Raw genomic sequence first — 25898 nt, 5'->3', positions numbered from 1 at the left:
AGTAGTAATGTATTATTATTTGATATAATGTTATGTGTTTTGCATAGTTTTATTGTAATGCTTATGTTACGTTTCAAGACATAATTTTCTGTAGGTGGGTACTGTATTGTTTTTACAGCTTTACGGACCCAAAGTTATCATATTAATGTCTGAATGTTGCATTTTTTAAGGAAATCATTTTTGGTTTCTAGGTAACCAATATTTTTAATTTTGATTTCCGTTGAGCTTTTGGGTTTCCAAGAGTATTTCTTTTTCATACACTTTTCTGGGTTTTATGGTTCCTTAAGACTTTGGATTGCTTTGTTGGATTTAAAATGCACCTGTTTTATTTTTGCCTTTTCTTTGGGGTTTTTTTTTTGGATGATTTTTCTCCTTTATGATGGATTATATTTTTGATTAAAGGGATACGGATGAAGATTGACAGCAAGCTTTATTTTTGTTATTTTTTTAGCGTGGGAAATATTTAATTTTATAATGTATTTGATGTGATTGGTATTTGTTATATTACATTTTATGTGTTGTATTTGATTGATTCCATTTGATTTTATTTGTAACATTAAGGTTTGAGGTTGGCAACTCATTTTTTGACTAATACACATATTGCTATGAATCAGTCTTATTTGCTATTTCAGTTGTATGCTTTTTTGACTAATGTATAAAAATAATTTGTTTAGTATTTAGTTCAAAATATTTTAGTTACGCTAGTTTGAATTTTGTCTTAGGTTTATTGGTTACTGTGTAGATATACATTCTTTATAATAGGATTTGGGCAATTGATTCTAAGTAGTGTACAGTCGTTGTTAATAAAGAATTTTATTTTGCATTGTAGCATGTTGTATGTTCTATTGGTTTGTTTACCAATTTTAGGTTTAATCTAGGTTAAGTTTGCGTTAATGATTGTTACATTCGTAGCTGTTGGTAGCTTAGTCTTTAAGTAGGGCTTCTATGAATTTGCAGAATGTAGGTTTGGTTCTGGCTAGTGAAGAATGGAAGGTATGGTGCCACTGTTCTAATACATCATTGGTTTTGGCTTCTTGAGCAACGGTGCTGTCATAGACATTCCACCATTGTATTTGGAATTTGCATTTGTGTCCGTGGCCAGATCAGTGAAGCCTGCCAACCTAAGTGTCTTCAATGCAAACCATTAGGGGACTAGATTGTGGTTGTTATTTTGGTAGAAGTTCTATAACCAAGTTGTAGTGGTTAGCTACTTCTGTTACAGGGACATAGGCTAGTGCAATAATTGTTTTTCATTTCAAAGGTAAACTGGCTGGCTGTTGCATTATCTAAACTTAGGGCCAGATATCGATCTTGGCGAATAGAATACTCCATCACAAACATGACAGATATTCAGTCCGCCATATTACTATTTCCATAGGATATAATGGAATCGTAATACGGTGGACAAGATATCTGTCATGTTTGTGATGCAGTAACCCCATCTCCCAAGATGGTAGTCAGGCCCTTAGTATAGATTGTTGGAGGGGTCTCCAAATGCTTTGGCTAAAATGGTACCAACAGCCTTGTATGGCTTTGTGTCGGTATAGTTAAAGGATAGTTTGGATCATGGTTTGCTCAAAATCAATTTTTATTTTATGTGAGGAGTAGTTTGTTTTAATTTTAATGCGGTTTAGTAGTTCGTAGTAAGTGCTACTTTGTTTAATAGGGTGCATACGAATGGTATATTATTGGTTTGACATTCACCATGTATGATGTATATCTGAGTGGGGCACATCTTGAATGTCCCATCCATCATCATGGCTTAGTTTTAGTAAGTTATTTGCTGCAGCAAATATTGTAATTAAGGCTCCCTGTTTTCTGTTTTTACTGAGTTTTACAGATAAATACAGACAGAAAACGATCTGTTTCCTGTTTGTATTTATTTTTGAAAGCAGAAAAATACAGACAATTGTTCTTCTTGTGAGTGACTCCCCTGATTGTATTTGACAAATTTCAGACCAACTGCTAAGCAGATAGTCTCCATGGGATGTGAAAAACAGGATGAGAGTCACAAAATACAGACATATATTAACATACATTTGTGTATAATGTTAATATTTAACTGTGGATGTAGTGCTTTGCTTACTTTGCTAAAGTGCCACAGGCCTATCAATGTATGAGTGCATTTTTATCAGTTAAATAAATATGGAAATGTACCATTTTGCTACTCCATTTGGTTTCAAACCACAAAATAAATATGGATAATACTAATAAAATGGCCAAAAAATAAATATGGATAAATACAGACGGAAATGTTAAAAATAAGTACCATAAAACCGGGGGCCCTAATTGTAATGCATTTTTCATTGTTAATGTTATCTTGTAAGAGGAACGATTCTTCATTTTGTGTGGTGGATAAATGTTCAGGAATTTCTATATCTTGGTATCTTCTAGGGGCAGGAGGGCTATCACTGGTGGCTTTTTAATTTTGTGCTATTAAGTGTTTTAAGGTAGGTACTGCTGGTAACTGGCTTGTGATGTTGGAACTTTAGGAGTATATCTTTTAGTATTTTAGTTGTGGGCTCTTGGGAGCTAGTGGTTGCTCGCTAAAGGTGTGTAGTACATACCTTACTTCGATTTTGGTGACATTAGTGGGCTGGTTGTTTTCTCTTATATTAAAAACAACATATTTTGTAGTCACTCCCCCACAGCAAGCATTAAAGTAGCGTTTAGTATTTTTCCAATTGATAGTTTCTGTGCTTGTACTTTCTTAGCTGCAAGTGTAGCCCATGTGATGTATCTTGTTCTTTCTGCTATATAGGCAATAACACAAATAATGAATTGTTAATTTATTACTGACATACAAAATTATGGTACTGGTTTCTATTTTCTTCTTACATATGTGTTCTTTCTGGTAATTGCAGTCTTTATTTTCTGGTTTTTCATTGGAGGTGTTGTAATGTGGTTCGGATGGCTCAGTTTCTGATGGGAACAAAACTATCAATTAGTTTTATTGTAAACGTTTGCTTATTGGTAGCTAGTGCAGGCTAAGGGAGTTTATTTATTTTTAGGTTTTTAGGGTGTGTTGGTAGAAGTATTTTTATTTTCTTACTCTTTGTGTGCCTTTTTCCATATATGTGATTGCTGTAAATTTTCAGTAGATTAGGAGCTTCTCACAGGTATTGTAATTTCTGTATGGTATCCACAGTTTAAGAGTTAAAAGAAGTAGAGTGTTTTGTTAGTTAGTTATTAGTTTATGTTTTTAATTAGTTTTGAAGTTAGTTTAAATAAATGTTTTACTTACTTTAGAAGGTAGTTATATGTACTCTTCCACTTTTCTTTTCAGATTGTCTTTGGCAAATCTGGCAAAGTAGAATTGTCTTGCAGCTTCCGTAGTTTTTGGTGTAGTAAGAAGTTAGATTTTTTGTGCCGTTTCTAATATAAATGGCATTGATAATATCATTTTATTGATTACTTTGCTTTACAGTTTGAGTTTATTGGTTAGTGCTTGTTATTTCTGTTATTACCTTTTATGGTGAACACTAATTACTGTTTATTTTATAATGTTGAATACATCATTTCTATTTTTGGGTTATTTGGGATGTACTATTTGTGCATATGTTCACAATTATTTTTCTTTAATCTTAAAATTTTAGTATTTGTGGTAAATATTTGTATAAAATAATATTTTGATGTATTGAAGTGTAATTTTTTGGGGTGTTTGAAGTTTATTTTAGTGATCTGAAATTTTTATAATGTTTTTAGAATATTTACACATGTATTTTTAAGTTTATTACTATCTTTGTTAATGTAAAATGCTGTTATTTTAATGTTTAGTATTTAAATGTTTTTATTTTTGGAGATTAATGTAGTTGATATTGTGTGTTGCGATATTTTTGATAATTTATATGTTTATTTGAATTTAAAGATATTTCGGTTTCCAATATTTTTGTTATTGTATTAGTAAAAATAGATCTTGTTTAACAGCAATATTTTGGTTATCGATATTTGTGTTTTTATTAGTTAATAAGAATTTTTGTGAATTTTTTTAAAAATTATTTTTGTGAATCCATATAGTTGCTATCGCTAATATGTTATTGATTCAGAGGTACAACATGGGCCCACTTGCATTTGACCCCACAAATTCTTCTGAAGGACCAGGTTTGAAGGCTAACAGATGGCCACTAAGGACCAACTGGTTGTTTATGAAGGCGACCGGGAAGGAGGGGTGGTGGGGTTGTCCCAGAGAGCTAACTGGTGTACTTATGGACCAGCTGTGCGAATCTGATGTCTATGTGAGAGCAGGTGAGGATGGGATAAGGGTTTCTCAAGGCTAGCCGTGGAAATCTGAACTCAGGCTAAGGATTCTAAGGGCAATCTGGGAGGTGAGACTAGGGTCAATGCTGGCTCAGTCGGGTGCATCTGAGAGTGGGATGAAGCTGTGGGCTGGTTACTTGTGCCTGGTGGCAGGCTTCAGTCCCTGGGGACTGCCCGATTGTGCTTAATGGCCACCAGGGAAGTCTGAAGGCCAGCTGAAGATCTTTCAGAGTGTAATCAAGGCCTCTAATGGTTAGCGGTTTCTGCCTGAATACAGGGTGAACACTTCGGACCCCTGCAGGAGGTCTTTGAGGAGATGCTATTGGCCTCACAGGGCTGGCTCAAAGCACTAGATGGTAAGCTTGGCATATCTGAGGGCCAGTTGAAGGAATCTATAAGCCAGTTATTATGTTTAGTGAGGGCAGCTAAGCGTTGGCTTGGGATCTAAGAAGATAATACAATAAGGAGTTTCTGCATTGTTATATTTCAGGGAAGAAAAATGAATTAAGAACAAATGCAATCTGGCTTTATAGAGGGGACTTTTGTCAATTCATATCTTTGCTCACATACCACTTTGTCTGCAGTATCAAAATGAACACTTTCAAGGACAAGAAGCTCTAACCCCAATTACTGTGCACACAGAACCGAGTTTTCATAAAAGTAAAACATGTTTTTAAGCTGGTGTGCACGTTCCATGATGCATGTACGAAGTATCTGCTAACTCCTAGCTGATACACCAACCACACCAGAGATCACATCATTCTGAATCTCAGACCCACGACTCCTAGAAACATCAGCTTTTAAAAACCTCAAAGCAGCTTAAGGTAATTCTTTTCAGGGAGCAGAAGTAGGATCTGGACCTCAATGCCCCTTCCGGTCAGCACAGTTCTTTCGAAAGAGAACTCAAAGCGCTACTAGTCAAGCAACAATGCCATGTGGGAATTATAAAACTGGTGTTTCATTTAGATATTGATGGACCAACAACTAATTCAACTGCTGATAGTAAATTTTCAATTTTATTCTAGTTGCTACATTGCATAGATGATTTGTACATCGATTTCTGAGTGCCTTATCCCTGTTTTGGACATGTACATGACTGCAGTTCGTCAGACAGATGTTATCCAACCCCATGTTACAACAGGTACCACTGTTGAATTATGCATGTTCCCTAATTATAGACTTCAGATTATACTGATTTAATTATTTTTAAAAAGTGTAGGGGCACAAATGCCAGTATTGCTGCTATCTACTAAGCATCACACTTATACAAATATGACAGCATCGACTATTTCAGGTCATCCAAAACTGTAAAAATGGCCTATAAACACTGGCACTATTTTTAATACATATTAAATTGTTAAACACGCTGTTGATATGCTCATTTCAATTATAATAGGCCAGCGCCCCCACACAGCAGACTGTCCAAGTGCCAGTGTTAAGACATCTGTATCAAGCACTGGTAAACAGCAGCACAAATTAAGCACTGCTGTAGAATAACTTGAAAAACAAAAGGTTTGCACTACACAAAATTGCAGGTAAATAAACGTGGTAATTCAGGGTAGTAGTAACACACTGGTTATGTTGGGGTTAAATTCCAATCCATGTGCAAAAATGAGTTTGCACAGGGATCAAAATTCTGGGAAATTAACCAACATATAACCCTGCAATTTCCCTGTGTCAATTTTCGGCTGTTTGCACCTGCCAAACTTTACAGAGAGAACATCTGAATTCACGCAGACCTTCTGTATCAGTTGCACCCACCCTAACAATGTTAGTTGCACACCTGAGTTGAGGTTGCACACCTCCTCTTCTTGTTCCATGGCACTCTGGACATCACTCCCTCCACCTACTATCCAACGATAGAGGAGAAACAGCAGGCAGACATGGAGGCTCGGAGACACATGCAAACAGAGGCGTGTAGAATGGGGAAGAGAGGACTTAGATATGTGAGTGGAGGGTGGAAAGGGATGGGGTGAATGAAACCACACTCGTTGGGGGAGGTAAAGGGAGACTTGACAGAGTGATGTAAGAGAAAGGTGAGCAGGAAAAGGGATACACAAAATCAGGGCCTGGGCAAAAATGAGCCTGTGCATTGGAAAGGGAGGTCAAAGGGGATAAAAGATAAGTTTGAAAATGCGGTAGGTGTACAAAAGGAAATTAAATAAGAAGTCAGCAGATTAAGGAAACTGCATGGTATATCCAGAAATTGTAGATCGTTTTTGCAGCCTGGCTCTGTGAAGTAGTGACAGGGGTATCAGTCACAGTATTCACAACCTGTCCACGTCTGTGAGAAGTAGATATTAGAGGAGCCTCAGAGCCAGTATTCACAGCCTGTCTCTGTCTATAAGAAGCAAGTATACAGGAACGTCCGCTCACCATATACACAGTCGATACCTGTATATGAGTAGAAGATATTACAGGAGCACGAGACTCCGTGTTCACAACCAGTTCAGTAGGAGGAATATATATTCCAGCATCTCACAGCTCAATATTCCCAGCATCTCCTTGTAAATGCAGTAGATGTGAAGGTTCCTCACACACCAGGATTCACAGCCTGTCTCTGTCTATGAAGAGCAAATATTACAGGAGCCTCAGACCAAGGATTCACAGCCTGTCTGTCTATGAGAATCAGATATTACAGGATCCTCAGAGCCAGGATTCACAGCCTGTCCTCGTCTGTGAGAAGATGTTAGAGGAGTATCCAGTATTCACAGCCTGTCCCTGTCTATGAGAATCAGATATTACAGGAGCCTCAGACCCAGGATTCTCAGCCTGTCCTCGTCTGTGAGAAGGAGGATATTACAGGAGCCTCAGAGCCAGGATTCTCAGCCTGATCTCGTCCGTGAGAAGATGTTAGAGGAGTATCTAGTATTCACAGCCTGTCCCTGTCTATGAGAATCAGATATTACAGGAGCCTCAGACCCAGGATTCACAGCCTGTCCTAGTCTGTGAGAAGGAAGATATTACAGGAGCCTCAGAGCCAGGATTCTCAGCCTGTCCTCGTCTGTGAGAAGATGTTAGAGGAGTTTCCAGTATTCACAGCTTGTCTCTACAAGGGCAGCACACATTAACAACCCTCAGGCGCTAGTATTACCAACCAGTCCCTGCAAGGTTGCTTTGATAACTCACTGTGCTCGGAGGCCTCCTTCCTGCGGGGCCGCTCCCTCTGGGCTGAGATCACAGAGTCCGTCTCGGTCTCGTTCGCCAGATTCTCCTGACTGCCTCCAGTGTTTGGGCTGCAGAAAGAGGGGCGCAGAGAAAAACAAGTCATAACTTTGCACAAACGCAGAACCAAGGCATTGCAACTGGGCTCACTTGCATGTTCTAAAGGTGGAAGTTGCCTCGGACACAATGGCACCACAGACAGCTGCCACCACAACCCGCCCACCGCTGGTCACCATGTCTTCCACCGGTAGGAAAGTTCTACTCAAGACCTGCTTGTGGTCCAATCATTCCCCAAAAGAAAACTCTACAGGGCGCTTGGTAGAATCAAAAGGCACTCTGAAGGCAACCATACATATCTTATTTAATAACCAATAACATATGGAACATCACATTGCCTCTTTGGGAATTTCAAAAGTCTTTAATACCTTTTTTTAAGTTACGTTCAAGGAGAGCCAGGCCTTAATTTGGGACTGGGGCGTGCAAGTTCTTTACGAGGACAAACTTGGTGTTAATATGGTTGAGATTAGGGTGAAGGCTACGTCGACATCCAACATGTAACAGTATTTAGATTAATTTCTACGTGTTGTATACGCCGTACCTCACTCTGGGGAAGATAAGCAAGTATTATGGGACAGCGGAGGCGAAAAGCCCAGGTGCGGAGAAATGGGAGCGGAGCTTCACCATGTGTTCTGGGCTTGCCCAGAGTTACACGCCTTCTGGGGCGATGTCGCCAGAACCTTCTCCACAACTACTGAAAGGGAAGTCCCATGCACAGCACAGAACTGTCTCCTGGGATGGTTCCCCCACACGACCAAGAATAAAGTCACTAGTTTGTTTCAAGACCTGGCCTTTGTGCTGGGAATGAGTGAAATCGCCCACAACTGGAAGAGTCCACGGGGCCTCAGAGCATCAACATGGAACGGGGAGCTCATTGAATGGGCGGGCTACGATGCTGAGGTCTGAATCCGAGATGCCAAGAGGGGGGCGAGGCACTCTTAAGACACCCCGAGCATGGGAGGCCCTGGTAGATTCCTTGAGAGACCCCGAAGAGGGGCCAACTGGTGGCCACCAGGGTGCCCCCTGAATTCAGCCCATCATCCTAATGGCTATACTTAGGGGGGGGGATGCCCTATACACAACACTGCGTAGTCTATTGGGACGAAAGACTGAATTTCTACACCTGAGGGATCGCGCCTCATCACGCATTGCTGCATGATCTCCCTTTCAGACTCCACAATTACATCAGTAAACATATCGATTAGAGCAAGCTTCCACTAGGACACACCCCATGAGGGGAGCTTCCCAGGACTGTAAGTAGCTTGGTCACATACAATCGGTGCTTACACTACATTTAATGCACTGAACTGATCCTGTTGCATGTTGTGCTACCATATTCTACCCTAAATTAATAATGCTATGGATGTAAATAATCTGATGTTTTACATTCGACCAACGTTAATAAACAAATTAGATGGAGCAATCTTCGAGCATAAACCTTGTATGTGAAAATGAAAAGCAATAACATCTCTTTAAAAAAAGTAACATTATTGAGCTACAGCCTTAGGCGCAGAAAGATGGATGCTGATGAGAAATGAAGGTTCAGTATTGTCAGATTCTTGGTGCAGCGAGAGGTCATATTCAGCCAACAGTATTTCTCTTCGCTATCGGAGGAGATTAAGAAGGCTTGAACAGAGCTCTGTAGGGCCCCACGGTTGATGGTGAAAGTGGGCGATATCCAGGAGTGCATTCAAACATATTGTCCGTTTCTGAGAAACGAGAACCAGGGAGATACTGTGCTGAAAAAGCTCGTATGGAAGGCCAGCAAATAATGCAGTATTTGGATGATAGTATTAAAGGCCTTCAGAAGAACGAGGGGGCACAAAAGACAATGGCCACCTTAGTCCAATACTTGGAGTGCATCACCAAAAAACAAAATTATTTCTTACCTGTAGAAGTAGTTATGCAGCTTAATGAGTTTTCTGGATTCACATGCTGTGCATTATTCCGACATCTAGAGGTTGGGTCTGGAAAGTTGTGTTCTAGTCTTTTATTTATTTTTTCCCTTGGGGGAATTGTCGACCACCACTGCTGCTAGGTCTTTCCTTTGTGTGAGGTCAGACAGCACCCTGGAAGTTCCTGTGCGTGGTCTCCATCTTCAGATTCTTTTTTCCTTACTCTTTTTTCTTTCGTATCTCTCTCTTTTTTTTTCTTCTCCACTTGTTTGGTTCTTGTCCCATTTCTGGGGAGGTGGGTGGGTCACATGTCAATCCAGAAAACTCTTCAAGCTGCAAAACTACTTCTACAGGTAGGAAACCATTTTGTTTTGCAGCAGGAATCCTTTTCTGGATTCACATGCTATGTATTAAATTATACAGCGGTATCCCTTTCTTTGGGCTGGTTGGGATGAACTGCAGATGAGTTGGTAAATGGGTGTCGTAGTACCGTCTAACCCACTTGTGCGTCCTTGTTCATCTGAATGTCCTCACAGTAGTGGTTTGCAAAAGTGTGTTGATGCCCATGTCGCTGCAGCGAAGATTTCCTCAATGGGTACGTTTGCTGGGTTTGCCAGTGTGACGCCCTTCTTTATGATTGAGTGCGCTCTGGGCCTCACAGCTGTTTTCCAGCTTTTGTGTAACAAGATTGGATGGTAGCAACAATCTATCTGGCGATGGTCGCCTTAGATACTGGGGATCGCTTGTTTGCTTTGGCAAATTACATGAAAAGGTGGTTTCCTTTGCGAAATTCTTTGGTTTCCTGCAGGTAGTATGTTAAAGCCCTTCAAATGTCCAAAGTGTGTAGGGCCCTTTTGGCTTGTGTTTTTGCTTCCTGATAGAAAGCCGGTAATAATATGCTTTGATTCAAGTGGAATTGCGTCACCAACTTTGGTTGGAAGTGTGGATTAGTTCTAAGGCTTTGTCCTTGTGTATTTGAAAGTACGGCTCCTAGACTGTAAGTGCTTGTAATTTGCTAACTCTACATAGCGATGTGATTGCTATCGGGAAAGCTGTTCTGAGGGTAAGTGATTTTAGATCCGATTTGTGCATGGGTTTGAATGGTTCTGTCATTAGCTGTGTTAACATCGTGTTCAGGTTCCACAAAGGTGTTGGTGCTGATCTTGGTGGTGCCACCCATTTTGATTACTCTAGGAATCTCTTTACTACTGTAGATGTAAAGAGGCTTGTTGCCGATGTGCCCCTTGTGTATGTCACTGTTGCTGCCAGGTGTACCTCTAGTGATGCATAAGTAAGGCCACTGTCTAGCAGGTGGGTGAGGTATATAATACTGTGTCTTGATGTGTCCTGTCCGGGGCTATGAGGATGATTTTGTTCCTTGATTGTCTGGCCTTTAACCGCACCCTGTGGATTAGGGGAGTTGGAGAAAAAGTATATACAAATTTCCCTGCCCAATTTATTGACAGGGTATTTCCTTTTGACTGGGGGTGAGGAAACCTGGAGGTGAAGTGTTAGCATTTTGTGTTTGATGCTGTGGCGAACAAGTCTATGCTTGGTGTGCCCCTAGTGTTGAAGATTCTTTGGATGGCCTCTTGCTTTATCTCCTACTCGTGTGAGCAGTTTTCCTGTCTGCGTATTTGTCTGCGTCTGTGTTGAATTCTTCTGGTAGGTGAATTGTTTGTAGAGTTATGTGATGTTGTATTGCCCAGTGTCAAATGTATTGGGGTAGCTTTGATAGGGTGAATGATTTTGTTCCCCCTTTTTTGTTCAGGTAGAACATGCTGGTTGGATTGTCTATTTGTATCAAAACCGTTCTGCCTGTCAAGTGCACTTGGAAGGCTTTCACAGCTGGAAAGACTGTTTTCAACTCTAGGTAAGTGACGTGTTTCACATTGCATCCGAGTCCTTCCATGAGCCACTTACTTTTAGGTTCAGGTATGAGCTCAACCCTTGTGTGATGCGATCGTTGTTATGGTCACAGTTGAAGCTGGTGTCTTGGAAGGATCTCCCCTGCGCTTATATTTTTAGGATTCCACAGCTATATCTTCCTCTGTACCTTTGCTGTGACAACCACTAGATCTTCCCAGCTCCCTGTGGCTTGTGACCATTTGTTGTAAACTAATTTCTGAATGGAGGGGGGGCATATGTAATCTTGCATGCAGGATCAATCGGATGCATGATGCCATCATGAGCGTCATAATAGTCCTCACTGTCAGAGACTGACCCTTCTGGTAAAGGCCAGTTTGTTTCTCGATGGCCTCTACCCTCTTCTGGACTGGGTATGCCCTTGCCTTCTAGGAGTTCAGTGTGGCTCCTAGGAACACCCTTTACTTGCTCTGGTTGAGGTGATAACTTTTTCTAGTTTGTTGTGAAACCCAGGAGTTGTAATGTGTGCACGTACCTTTTGCATTTGATCCTTGATTGTGTTTTTATCTGCCAATCGTCCAAGTATAGGTAAACATAGATTCCTTGTCTTCTTACATGTTCCGTGGTGATTCTTGGTGCAGATTTTATGCCAAAGGCCAGCACTGTGAATTGGTAGTGTTTTTTGTCTAATACGAACTGGAGGTATTTCTTGTGACCTTGGTTCACGGGGATATGTAGGCATGCATCTTTTAGATCTAAGATGGCCATGTAATCTCCCTCTTGCAGCAGTGGGATTACCTCTTGCCAGTTTGCCATTTTTAAGTGTTGTGTTTGAATGAATTTCTTTATAAACCTGAGATCCAGGATTGGTCTTAAGGTTAGATCTTGTTTAGGAACTAAAAAAATATAGTGAGTAGTTCCCTGTGTTTTTCTCTCGTGTTGGCATGTGTTCTATGGTTCTTTTTAAGTGTAGTTCTTGCACCTCCGTTCTGAGATTTTTAAATCCTCACGTTTGAAGGACTTCACCTTTGAAGGTCTTTTGAGAGGCTGTCTAGTTAGTTCTTTAAAGTACCTGCAACAAATTATATTCAGGATCCATTTGCATGTAGTTATGTTTTTCCACTCCTGGAGAAAGCATTTGATCTTGCCTTCTTTCTCGGATGGTGGCCCCGTTGAGGTGGGTGCATTGTTTCTCTTGAGGTGGTGACGATAATTGAATCTGCGGGAACATTGCCCTTGATGTAGTTTTGGGGGGATCTTGAGTGGAATGCTTATATTTTTTCTCCACTCTGGGTGTGACTGCCCTTGTATTGGCTGGTTCCCTGAAGGCCTCCATACCTTGATCCAGGACGCTGGGCAACATGGGCAAATATAGATTTCCCTTTTGGGGTGGCAATAGGCTTTGGAGGAGGAAGCACAATCTTTCCTCTTCTCTTCTTCCAGTTGTACCCCATAGGTTTCAGCAGCCCTCTTCGCCAGGCTGTTGTACATGGACAGGCCATCTGATGGGGATAGCCTCAATGAGGAAATGTCTATGCCTTCTTCAGGTCCCTTGTCATCGAGGTCCTGCCATGTTTGTTTGAAATGGCTGGAGTCGTTAAACCCTGACCACACTCTGTGACATCGATTTCGAAGAACTACTCCTGTTCCTCCTCGTGGTGTTCCGGGGTCGCCAGTGCTTCCAATGCCGACTGATCCTCCTATGCAACCGTAGCGGTCGGGGTTTCGTGGGGGTATGGAACTGTTTCAAGGAATCAGCAAGTTCCTTTTTCCTCTGAATGAGAGCAGCCATTTCTGATTCAAGCTTCCTCTTTTTCCTTTCGATGTCTTGTGCCCTTAGGTCTGCTTCGTACATCAGCGAATGTTTCCTTTTTGGTGTTGTGGGCTCTGGCGTCTACGAAGCTCTCACCTTCTCGCTCGCTCAATCGTCATTGAGGGTTTTTGTTGAGTCTTTCGATAATGCCTTAAAGCCTTCGGTATCCTTTGGTCGGGATCTGTGTGTCTCTTTTAGTCTTTGCTGACCTTCGGTTATCGTTGGTTTCTGCGTCGAGGCTGCTTTAGGAAGTTTATCTGAGGACTTAGAGTACAAGCCTTTCAGCAGTTTTACCTTTTTGCTTTCGGCATCATTCGACCTCTTCTTCTGAGACTGAATCTTCTCCACTTGGGACTCAAAGATTGACATCCGAGTCTCCCCCTGTTGCTGGTTCAGCTTCCTCCACGTTGTCCTCTTCATCAATCGAGAGGCCTAGGTGTCGGAGTGATTCCTGCTTTTCAGCCACTGCCATGATGTGGTGCTCAAGTCCTTGCCTGCCTTTTACCTTTGAAGTCTACTGCACAAATTTGGCGCAGGCCTTGCAGTCCTCGTCCTTGTGGTCCTTCAGTAGGCAAAGGTTGTAGACCTTGTAGGGGTCCCTCTTTGTAAGTATATGATGTCAACTGGGGCAAAATTGTAAAGGGGTTTTTCCATGACCCTTTCTTGTCCCTTATCGCTTCACTCTCTGTCAGAGGTGTTGTTTTTCCCCTGGGGCTCGAGGATGTTTGCCGGCAGTTTACCCTGGTGGGGGCACGGCGAGGTCTCCCCTCTCCTCTCACTGACATCTTTGTCTCCCTCAATGCCCTTTTAGGTTTCAGAAATGTTTTTCAGAAAAACTTTGCAAAAAATTCAAAACTTTTTCGGTGCTCCTCTGTCGTGCTTGCACGCCCAACGGTGGAAAAAATAATCTGTAGATTAATACCACGCACAGGAACTTCCAGGGCGCCGTCCGAAGTCACACAGGGAATGTATCTAGCACCATATGGTGGTCGAAGATGCCCCCAAGAAAAAAAAAAACTAAAGACTAGAACACAACTTTCTGGATCAAACCACTAGATAGTGGAATAATGCACAGCATCCGGAAAAAGATTCATGCCGCAGAACTGTAGCGTTACTATCTACATACTACAGTGGTAGGGGAAGTCCTACTGGTAAAACGGAAGTGCGATCTAGTGGTCTATGGAGTTATAGAATTGGGGCACCACAGCTCTTTCAAGGATCTTGCTGGGGAAGGATTGATAAGTTACTTACCTTCAGTAACACCCTTTCTGGTTGAGACTCTATCTAACTGCAGATACCTCACCTCGTGAAAACCCTCAGGGACCAGAATGGATACGGATGATTTTCTCAGCTGGCAAGTGGCGTTGTATGATTCTGATTTGACTTTGTACACCTGCATTGGTTCAAATGGTGTACAAATCAAATATGCGCAAACCAAATTAAGGTCCTATTGTACCATCACAAGTGCTTTGGGTGGGAACATGCAAGTTAATCCTTTCAAAAAATTCATCACACCAGGTGATTTAAAAAATGATGGTTGATCGGGTAACTGTAGAAAGGCCGACAGTGCTGATAAATTACCTTTAGCAGTGAACACAAGAAGTCCTTGCTGGGATGAAGATAAAAATAAAAATGTATATCTGGCAACTTGGGTTGCAGAGGCTGTAGATGTCTAGAGGTGCACCAAGTTGCAAATGGATGCCTAGCTGCCAATATGACATCCACTCTCTTGGGAGGAAGGTCGAAAGTGGCCCCTACACTGCTGGAAAACTCATTGCCCCACCTCTGAGTGTAACTAGCATTCATAATCCACTAGATTACGCTTGGCTGAGCTCATCTGTTCTGCCAGGTGGCCGGCTACCAGGGAGATGCCCTAACGATTCAACAAGAGCCTCATGGTACAGGATCTAAGATCCCTCCCCGTCCTGCGTGTTGCAGTACTGTAGGAGGCTGGCTCAGTTTATGGAATACACCTATGGTGTAGCACCCAATACGGAGTCCAGGCAACTCTTAGTGATAGTGAATAGGTGTCCAAATAGCAAAAGCTCTCCAGGGGTAGCTGAGGTGAACAGCTGAAGCTTATAGAGGAGGAATGTCAAGCACTTGCAATACCACAGTAGTCAGACAGTAACTTACAAGAAAGAACCAAACAAGTGTTGAAAAAATAAAGGATACTTGATTACATCACTACTACTAGAGTAGACATTGGTATATCTCCCTTTTTTTGAGATATCTACACACAATATATACACAAGATAACCAACAGAAATAGCATAAAATGCCCAGGGCCCTATCGGGGGGGGTGCAAACCATTTACTAAGTAAGTGGAAAGTGAAATAGTGAACTCCACCAAGGTAAGTGTGGTAGTTAGTGAGGGGCTAGGAGTAGATGGAAACACCAGAGGTAAGTATGTTAGGTGTCCCCAGTGACCAGGTGCAAGGTAATTGACCAGGTGCAAGGTAATTACCTACCCAGTCGTCACAGAGACTAACACAGGGAGTAGTGGTTGGAGTTTGTGTGATTCAGGACCCTTCCCTGTGGACCCTGAAGAACCAACAGGCAAGAGGAAGTTAGGAAAGTGCCCACACCCGAGGATACCCAGAATACAGGAGTACTTACACCAGGGGTCCCGGATTCAAAGGGGAGAAGGGACCCTCTCTGAAGTCAGTGGAAACCTGGGATTGTCCAGCTGCTGTCACGATCTGTAGATCAAGACAGTGGAACAAAGTGACGGATTCTGGATGTGGAGGCCCTGAAAAGGAAGGGGACAGTGTTCAGCACACTTGGAGGTGTCTAGGTGAAAAGGTAGTAATGCCCACCCTCCTGGAGGCGAAGTTCCTGCAAGTCTATGGAGGAAGAAGTCCAGCTGCCGGGTCCAGGAGCTGCAGAAGATCCCAGGAGTCGCCTATGAGCTGTCCCTCAACAGTCACCAGATTGCAGGTGGGTCAGTGACCAGCCAGGTCACCAGCAAGCACTGGTAAATGCAAGCAGGAGCTGAAGAAGTATTTGCAAGGTTTTGGGGGCCCGCAAATCCAGGAAAGTCCACCCTTGAAGGGGAGTCAGGGCTGGCCCTTAGCACACAGGAAGGCCAGCAGAAGTTGTGTGACCCACAGGTGATGGACACAGCGAGCCACAAGTAGGCCTCAGCAGCACATCAAAACAGAAGTCCCACATCACAGGGATTGCAGGACAGGGGCAGTCCTTTGCGTTGCAGAGTGCTGGACACCGGGTCTTCAGGCTCCAGAAGGAAGAGTCAACAAACTTTGGCAAGAGCAATAGTCGCAGTGGACAGGGGGTCCAATCCAGTGGCAGGAGCAGGGGCCCACAGTCTCCCAGGCTGTTCAGAAGACAAGCAGGACCCAGAGGGAGCCACAGACCCCAACCTGTAAAGCAATGTTTTCGATGTCCATGGAAAAGCAGAGCCAACCAGCCGGTCGATGCTGTCTAGAGGTGCCTGTGGATGGAGGGGAGTGACTCCTTCACTCCAAGGGAGATTCCTTTGTGCTTCCAGGTGCAAACAGAGTCCTTGTGACCCTGGAGATACACAGCCTTGGATGTTGCAGAATTCTTGCAGGACCAGGAGAAATAATGTTGCAAAGGGAGCTTTCCCACCAGAAGTAGAAGTGTTTCAGTTCCAAAGCAGACCAGCATCGGTTCCAGGGGCCAGGTGCAGAAGATGTCTTGCATAGAGTTCCTTGTAGAGTCTTGCTCGATGAATCTGAGGACCCACCCACAGGGTAGCCCTTAAGTAACCCTAAAAGGGGTTGGTCACTCTCTGAAGTGATCCACCTATCAGAGGAGGGTCAGGGACATCATCTAGCTGGCCTAACCAGTCAGATGCTCCCAGAGGCCTCTGCCGATCTTGTCTCCAAGATGGCAGAATCAAGTGACCACCTGGCAGAGCTCTGTACACCTCCCTAGGGGAGGAGCTGAACAGGGGGATGGTCCCTGCCCTGTCCTTTGTGTGGTTTTACGGAAGAGTGGAAACCGGGGGTACCTGAACTCGTGCAAACCGGAATATGCAAGGAGGGGCCAAATGTGCCCTTCAAAGCAGTCTGGTGGTGCTCAGAGGCCACCCCACCCAACCCCAGCCCTTAGACATCTGATTCACAGGGGAAGATGGTCCAGGGTTTAGACAACTTTAAGGAGGTGGGAAGCCAACACCTTTGCTAGGATTTTCACCTCAGCATTGAGGAGTGTGGTAGGTCCGTATGAGAAGCAAGCATCGGGTGGCTTCGCTTCCTTGGGGACAATTACTAAAATGGCCAGCCGCTGCCCACTAGGTAGTGAGCCAATACACTTACTCTCCTCAAATATTTGTCGCAAGTGAGGGGCTAGCTTGGAGGCTATCATTTTATAAAGTTTGACAGGCATTCTGCTGGGATCCATGGCCTTGCCCAGATTAACATCTCGGATGGCTTGACTTACCTCTGTTTCTATCATTTTCTTATCTAGGAGGGCCCTGTCGGATTGGTCAATGACTGGAAGGCGGAGGTCAGCCAGGAGCACCTGAGAGTCTTCCGCCGTGGCAGTGACCACCGGGGGGTAGATCTGGGTGTAATAACTGGCAAATGCAGTGGCAATCTCCTGTGGGTCTTTCACCTGTGCCCCCCAAGTCGGTCCGCACCTCTAACACCCAGTGGCCCGTCCCCTGCCTCCTGTCCAACTAGGCCAAAAGTTTGCCTGCTTTGTTACCCACCTCATAGAGGCGGTGTTGTGTTGCTGTGTAATTTGTTTTAGCAGCATCAGTAGCCTTGTATCTATACCGCTGTTGTTTTAAGTGTAATGCGTGACGGGCTTCAGGCGAGTCATCCTGCAGAAGATAATTGTCCTTCTCTAGCAACTCTTTTTCAACGGCCTCAATTTAAGCTCGCAGATCTCGTTTATGTCCTGTGATTAGAGATTAACCCTGCCCTATAATTATTGTTTTATAAGCTTCCCACACTGTCCGTGGCGAGTCAACAGATGTCTCATTTTGAGCGAAGTATTGGTTTGTGGCCTCTATGATACCCTTTCTTATAAACTGTACCTTAAGGTACCAGAGGCTGAGTACAATGTTGTGCCAATCCAATTCTCTCTGAAGTCCAAAGGTTGCCCAGATCGGAGAGTGGTCTGAGATCCCTCTGACCAAATGTTGGACTTCTGAGTGGTGATGGAGATGTTGTGTAAGGGTAAAGAGATGGTCTATTCAGGAAAGAGTCCTGTGTGCCCCTGAGTGAAAGGTGTAGTGCAGCATATTGGTGTTATTCGCTCACCAAAGGTCAGTGAGGCCCAGGGGGGAAAGAAAGTCAGGCAGCGGACGGTGGGTGGAGCACAGAGGTCGGGGGCGGGGAGGGGTCCCGGTATTCACACATCACCAAGTTAAAGTCCCCTCCCAGTAATAATGTGCCTTCAGGCACTGCAAGCAGAAGAGCACTTAGTTCTTGCAACATCAAATAATGGAGGCGATGGGGGTGAGGAGGAACATTGACAGAACATACATTAGTTGTGACATTTTCCCACGTTTGGAAAGTGAGTGGTGGGAGAGACTTGCGGATAAGAATGCCCACCCCCTGGGACCCTGTGGTAGACCCCGCTTGCACTGCCATCTTCCAGCCCCACGGGTCTAATATTCAGAAAAGGTAGTCAAAAGATTAGCAATTAGCACATAACAGAGCTATGCAATGAGAAATATGGCCAAAGTAGCAATCTTTCCAGCTGGTAAATGGTTCTCATAGATATCTAAAACCTCCTGGGGTAAAAGATTCTGAGTTATCTAAACTTCAATTTCCCATGATTTCAGGAGTATCTCAAATTTAGCTCTTACTTGATTCGCTTAAGTACTTAAACCCTCAGCAGCTACAACATTCACAAGAGGATCTACATCCTAAGCAGTCACATAAGTGTCTAAACACTCAACAGCTACATTATTCTCTGAAGGACTTGAACCCCCATCTGATGTATGATTATCAAGAGTGTCTAAAACCTCAGCAGCTAAATGATTCTCATGAGTATTTAAATATTCAGCAGCTATATTATCAAGAGTGTCTAAAACCTCAGCAGCTAAATGATTCTCATGAGTATTTAAATATTCAGCAGCTATATTATCAAGAGTGTCTAAAACCTCAGCAGCTAAATGATTCTCATGAGTATTTAAATATTCAGCAGCTATATTATCAAGAGTGTCTAAAACCTCAGCAGCTAAATGATTCTCATGAGTATTTAAATATTCAGCAGCTATATTATCAAGAGTGTCTAAAACCTCAGCAGCTAAATGATTCTCATATCTAACGCCTCAGCAGTTAAGTGATTCTCAGGAGTATCTAGCCCCAAGGATTCTCTCAAGCATGCACACATTCAGCAACTAAAGGATGATTATCGCATATTTCTAAACCCTCAGTAGCTACATGATTCTCATGAGTACATAAGCTGTCAGCGGTTACATGATTTTCACGAGTGCTGGCAAAAAGTGTCGCACTGAAGCAATGGAGCCCTATATGCCACTTAAGGTTTCCATGTGCTGCCCTCCTGTTCTGCACGGAAGATGTTTGCTCAGTCAGTGCTCAGTCTGTCAGTGAGAATAACCACAAGGGTGCCAGTTAGTGGGTGCTTCCACGACAGAATAAGAACACATTCATTTAAAAGAGGTAATGGGAGAGGTCCGGGGTCTGCCAGCCTCCTGAGAAGAAACTCTTTCGTGAATTTCCAGTGCAGCTTTGACTTCTGGGGGCAGCACTGAAGTCGGATGGTGGAGTCCAAGGTAGTTGAGAAGCCCCATCAAGGTCAGGATGGCAGATCAAGATGGTGGAAGTCTAGCCCCCAGGCTGTGGAGGCGAGAAGCCAAAAATGTGTTGGGCTGCTTGAGAGGGGAATAAACCTGAAGTCTAGAGAGAGTTAATTGCAACAGTGTTCCAGGAGTACCGGGGTGGCCCAGAGGTCTGATATCACCTCTTCAGCTGATGACTGCTGAGACAGAAAAAGGACTGGGGCTGGGGGGCTCGATTGTTTGGGGCCTGCAGTGTCCCCAGCCTATTAAGGAACTCTAGCGGAGTGACTTCAGACTGTAAAACCCCCAATGAAGTGTAGTGCTAACACCAATACCTTTACCATCCATTTTAACCCCATACTTGATCCAATGCAGCACTAACATGCCTACGGAGGAAAAGAAGGGAAAAACAAAAGAAAGAAAAAATAATTCTTCACCTGAGTCTGTCTTAGTGTTCAAGACACAAAGGTAGGGCAAACAAGCAATTTGCAATGCAATTGGTCTCCCATTTGAGTTACGCTATTGGTGCTGTAAATGCATAACTGGACTTTTCTTGCCACATAAATTGGTCAACCTTGCTGCATAATTTGGTCCTCTCTGCAACATAATTCCAGCATATAACTAAAGTACTTCCATTTACCTTCTACCTCTATCTGCCGCAAAAAATGAAAGTATTGCCATTATGTATGATTTCTTTTTAATATTATTATTTTGGGGTCCCCTCCACCTAGTGTGGGTATCCAGAGATGACGTAGACAGAAAGAGCACATTGTGGGGTGCGTTTGGGCAAAAATGTTTTGTAAAAGGAATGCTACGCAAAGTAATGCTGAGAACAGCCCCTAGAGGACACCATAGAAAAATTCGAATTTTTAGGATCGAGCCTGGGCTAGCATGCGTATCGCTTGCGTGTCGCTTTAGTCGTTATAAAAGGGCTCAGAGCCCCGTCCCTGTCACGTCAGTGTCTTTTATTGGTTCGTGGGATTGCCTTTTAAAATCTGCTTGCTTTCATTAGTGGAAGGCATGCATACGTCATGCCTTTTCCGGTGGTTAGCCCTACTCGAGCGCAGCGACCAAGTACTGAATACATTCGAGGCTCGCTGTTTTCCATCCGATTTGTGGACTAATTTTTTATCTTTTTTCGTAGCATGATCTTGCTTGGCAGAAGTTGAGCGCTTTGCTGGACATCGACCCTGTTACATAGTTAATTGCACTTTTGCCAATAGTTTTCGCTAAGAGTGAACTATAGCAGCGCGATCGTGCTCTTTTTTCCATTTAATGTGGCAAGAAAGGTCTGGTTGGAAGTTTACAACTGCTAATAGCTCTAATTCGGAGAAATGCGAGACCCATTGCATTGCAAAAGCTTGTTCTTTTTGCTTTCAAAGATGCTGTATGGCAGCTGCATTGCTGTACAACATGGCTAAAAAACAAAAAGTCAATACATTTTGTGTAGGTGAGATCTTTTGGCTTTGACAATGCCTGTTGCAGGAAGGTGACTCTTGCTGCTCAAAAACAAACATTCCTACAACTCAGATACCCTTGCACCATGGTGCAAAGGTGCCGGTGTTGGCACATGGCAGCCATTGTGCACCAGCGCGGTGGAAGAAGAAAGAAATGTGCCGTTTCGCAAAGATACACTACATTCCTGCCCTTTTCTTTTGACACAGGGCAGTGCAGCAAAAAACCTTTTGGCGCTGCCCTGCATCAAAATATTGTAAATATGCCCTTAGGCCTGAAAGTGCTGCTTTGTCCTTCATCATACTGCAGATAGATTACTTGGATTACTGAACCGTGCATCAGATTACTGAACCGTGCATCAGACTACTGACGAGTCCTACCTGTTAAAGGCCGGTTTGGTGAACAGGAATGTTCGGCCACTCCAGGCTCCTGAGGCTGCCCTGCCAGGCAGCAGCAGAAATCCTCACCTTTCTATCTGCACGACAGGACATTTGTTGGCACCCGTTAACAGCTGAGAAGTGTCTAGCCAGGGTGTCAAGGGCCCTTGTGCAAGGAAGGAAATGGGGCTCCAGGTTGCTCTTTAAACTGTGAAATACAGCAATAATCGCGGTTTACTGTGCCCCTTTAAGGCCTATGATCCCCGGTGCCACTGCACCTGCTGCACCGACGGAAGCTACGGCCCTGCCAACAGGAGCACTTTAAAACCAATACAGAACTGGAACGGGGGTGAGCACAAAGGCGATAGAAAGAGACACGGCTGCCGGAGCCTGTGGTCAGGTCTCAAAGGGTGCGGTGGTGTTTGCTGAATCCACCTGGGACGGGGGTAAATGAATGCTCCGTGCAGACAACCGAGCTGTGCGGGGCCGGCTCGGCCTTTCATGTCTCGGAAGCAGTAGAGAGGGGAGGTGATATGACATTGGCATTACAGGCTCTGTGCGGGTCGTGGAGCCAAGGACCGTGTCCCCACGGTGGCCGGGTCTATTCTGGGACTGTCCACTGTTAAAGCCCCTTGAGGCAGGCGGACAGGCAGTAACCGATAAACTTGCATCCATCCCGGTGCCGGAAGGCAGCTCTTTCACCTCAACTCGTAAAATCGTGACGTTAAATAAGAAAGACGGACCCTTTGAAGAGAATTTGATGAAGGTGGTTTTATAAATATCACCAGCTGGCTTCCTTTCCTATTTTTCACGCGACCCAGGTGGGACTTGAACCCACAATCCCCAGCTCCGGAGGCTGACGCCTTATCCATTTGGCCACTGGGCCTCCTCTACTTAACGTCTAAAGACTAGTGAACATGGAGCCCCCCTTCCAGTCTCCGGGTACACCGAGGTATCCTTCTATCCCACGCACACTCCAGGGCACGTTAATTCAAGTTACTCTGATCCACTGTCTACCTCTGCCATTTGCACTTTATAATTCACCGCTTTGACGGCCACGAAGAACTACAGATCCCAGAGTGCACTTGGGCAAGTCCTAGCAATGCCTCGAGCGAATTCGCACAGAGAAGACAAAGGTCACTCCTCAGGAATGGATCACGTATTGACTCGCACGGTCACCTCGTGTCGAGTGTTTTCAGTATGCATAGCAGTACATTCTGGAAGTTGTAGTCTTGTTTCTGTTCCTTTGTACTCATTTTTGTAAAACTTGTGTACTACTAAAATTGAGTCATCTGGCCACTTAAGTTAAAGAACCTCTGTATTTCAAGAGTATGGTGAGCGAGGGAGCCAAACTACAATATATATTTTGGAAAAGTAGAGAGGGTGATGGGAAGGAGTAAGTCCTGGGCATAGTAGATCGCATGGAGAGATTTGAAGTTTCCTAGGTCAATGTGCAAGAATCTCTCCCATTCAAGTTTTTATTTGAAGTCTTTTACACGCCTTCCTTCACTTACAATTGAATGTACATGACTGCAAGTCCCAGAATGCCACATAAAAAAGATGGATTGGGGAGCTCTTCACACATGGATCTCGGAATTCCAGAGCTCTCGACATAACAGAAGCTGCTTATGTGATCAGACTGGCAGGGGTGCAAGGTTGGAAGAGTGGGGAAAGGAGTGTCAGGGGTCGTCAGAGGTTGAATGACCAGTCACGCAGGCACTTCAGGACTTTGCCTGTAAATATCATGGTTATCAGGTATGTTGGTCCAATTTGTCTAACCATGAACCATGACTACAACTCCCAGAGTGCAATACATTAAATCAAAACCATTAACTGGGAAAGCTATGTCCCTGTGACATGGAGCATCTGGTCATCCTAAGCAGAGGCTTTTGAATGTGGCAGTGAATTCGAATGTGATGATGCTACCAGAGGGCAAGTCCTATGGAAACCTGAAGTAGGTAGATGTATGTATGAATGTAGTATTGCACAAGCCCTGGCACCTCTTTTTAGACAGGTGTGTTCATGTGATCAAGAAAATACCCCCACGAACAGTGAAATAGGGCCAGTGCCTGAAGAGGCTGACCTATTGGCCCATGCTGTATGCGGTGGGAGGAAGCAAAATATGAAAGGCAGCTGAACATACCAATGGATAAGAGAACTGACACAAAGCGAGGCAACCTATATATCTATGCATCTTTTTATTTTTAAAAAAACCTGGCCTACTGGCAGCTTTCGCTGTCTCGTAAGCCGAATTCAATAAAAAAATAAATCGCCATTAAAAATTCTCACATATATGCAGAATGGCTTTTTGCCATGCGTGACACCTGCAACTAGTTCTGGCGTTTAATCCAACAGCACTTTGCACGGTTTCAACCTTAAAAGTGAAACTGCAGTTCTCAGAATACTGTTTGCTATGTGGTGAGGCAGGGCTGGCTGAAGATCCCATAAATGACAAGGGTTCTACTGGCAGATATGAAGATGCCAGGTGATAAACGGATCCCTGGGTGATGCCATCAGGGATAAGCCATGCAAGTTTAAAATGAGATGAACAGAGCCACAGTAACCAGAAAGAAAACATACCAAAAACAAAACCAAAAACAAAACTTCACGGGGCTGAGAGCAGGAAACACAGGACAAGAAAAGAGTGTTGCGAATATTAATTTCTTTAAAAAATAGATACTAAGTAACATACTCCTCTTTCTGCTCAGTGCAGTTTTGTTCTCTCGTCCTTCTCTTCCATCGTGTCTACTGCTGCAACCGCATGTACAGTTGCATGACGGTCTTCGACTCATCAACCAATGGGTAGCCAAGAATGACTATTTTACATAACTTTAGCATACTGAAAGCTGAACAAGGCGTTCAGGAGGATTCACAATGCCTAATGACTAGCCAATCTGGAGCACTAGTGTATGGATGATAGCTGCGATTGCGACTCGTGCCACCAACACTCGTGCTTCTAATTCACAGACTGAGGAATCCCAAAGACCAAGCGCTCCTGCTACATCCTTTCTGCTGCCAGCCCACCATAAAGAACACCCCACTGGCTGCCCCGCCCCTAGGCTGTACATTCTGGTGTCCCATTGTCTGGAGGAAAGGGACATGGGACGGACGGAACATGCACAGTATGGTATGCGCCGACTGTTCATTGAAGAATTTTTTTTGCGCACCGCCTATGCTGGCTAGAGGGCGGTTCATCGGCCGAGTGATTCGCAGTTAACGCCTTAGTCGTGTACATAGTTAGCGGGCAGAGGCTGCTCTGTACTGTTTCCAAACAAAGCCATGTGAGAGGGGGTAGAGTGGATGTCCATGCTCGCTTGTCTTGTCAAACGCGGCGGAGCAGACTGGAGTCACGCCTCAGGGACGGGGTTTCATCTCTCAAGGAGGAGCATGTGAAAGGACACCAGTGGCAAACAGAACACACCACAAAATAATACCAAGTAATTAAATAAATAAAAAAGGTGGGCGAGCCGTGCCGAACGAAAGACGCAGCTGCCATATGCAAACATAAAGCTCATCGTGCAGCGCAGCACTAATTAATGGAACTGGAATGCCTCATGCACTCCGCAAAAAACCTGGTACAATAGGGAGAAGGTGTGGTGCAACAACTAGAGCTGCCGGCTTTGGAACTGAAGAGTCACAGCGTCAGCTCAACGTTACTTAATCTCCCCATACCTCCAAAAAATGAATATGTCCTTCTGTAATGTAGCTGGTACTCGTGTAAAAAGGAGGGACTAACAGGCATGACTGGCCACTAGCAAGGAAGGATTTTTAATTGACACTGAAATGAGCAAATGAAATTGCTTTAAGCCCAAGTATGCATATGCTAAAGTATATAAGAGGCCGTATGCTTACGCTCAACCTAAAAATTAACATGTGATGGCCTGGAACACAGCCAATTCCACCTCTAATAGTAAGCGTAAAGTACCATCAATGAAATCAGTCTCAGCCAAGGACATGCATCTGTCCAAAACAGAGACATACTTAAGATGGATTGATGCAAAAAGTTGGGAGTCAGTAAGACATACTTAATGAAGGAATGTTGGTGCTAATCCAAAACCAGGGTGACTTCTGCTCTAATATAGATAGGATCAAAAGTTGACAGCATATCTAAAAAAAAAAAAAAAAAAAAGTTGATGACACAAAGGGCTGCTATTGTGTGCCTATGGGGTGTCCCTTGCACCTTACAGGAGAGGCAATCAAACAATATGGTCATCCAAGATTTTGTAGAAAGAAATTCTCTCAGTTGACTTTCACCTCGAACTGAAGTT

At 43.8% G+C, this 25898-nt stretch overlaps 1 protein-coding gene and 1 non-coding gene across 2 annotated transcripts in view; both read right to left on the bottom strand.

Moving 5' to 3' along the window:
* The window catches only part of DVL3 (dishevelled segment polarity protein 3), a 308433-nt gene that overhangs the window by 115159 nt on the left and 167376 nt on the right, over positions 1-25898 (bottom strand). The window contains exon 4 of the mRNA XM_069212937.1: positions 7387-7493. Coding sequence (XP_069069038.1) covers positions 7387-7493 — 107 coding nt within the window. The remainder of the gene's footprint in view (positions 1-7386; positions 7494-25898) is intronic.
* On the bottom strand, positions 22444-22516 carry TRNAR-CCG (transfer RNA arginine (anticodon CCG)). Its single transcript has one exon. It is a non-coding gene; the product is annotated as a tRNA-Arg (tRNA).

This window comes from Pleurodeles waltl, chromosome 11 (assembly GCF_031143425.1).
Source record: "Pleurodeles waltl isolate 20211129_DDA chromosome 11, aPleWal1.hap1.20221129, whole genome shotgun sequence".
Taxonomy (NCBI): domain Eukaryota; kingdom Metazoa; phylum Chordata; class Amphibia; order Caudata; family Salamandridae; genus Pleurodeles; species Pleurodeles waltl.
The sequence above is the reverse complement of the archived record's forward strand: the minus strand, read 5'-3'. Positions and strand labels throughout refer to the sequence as shown.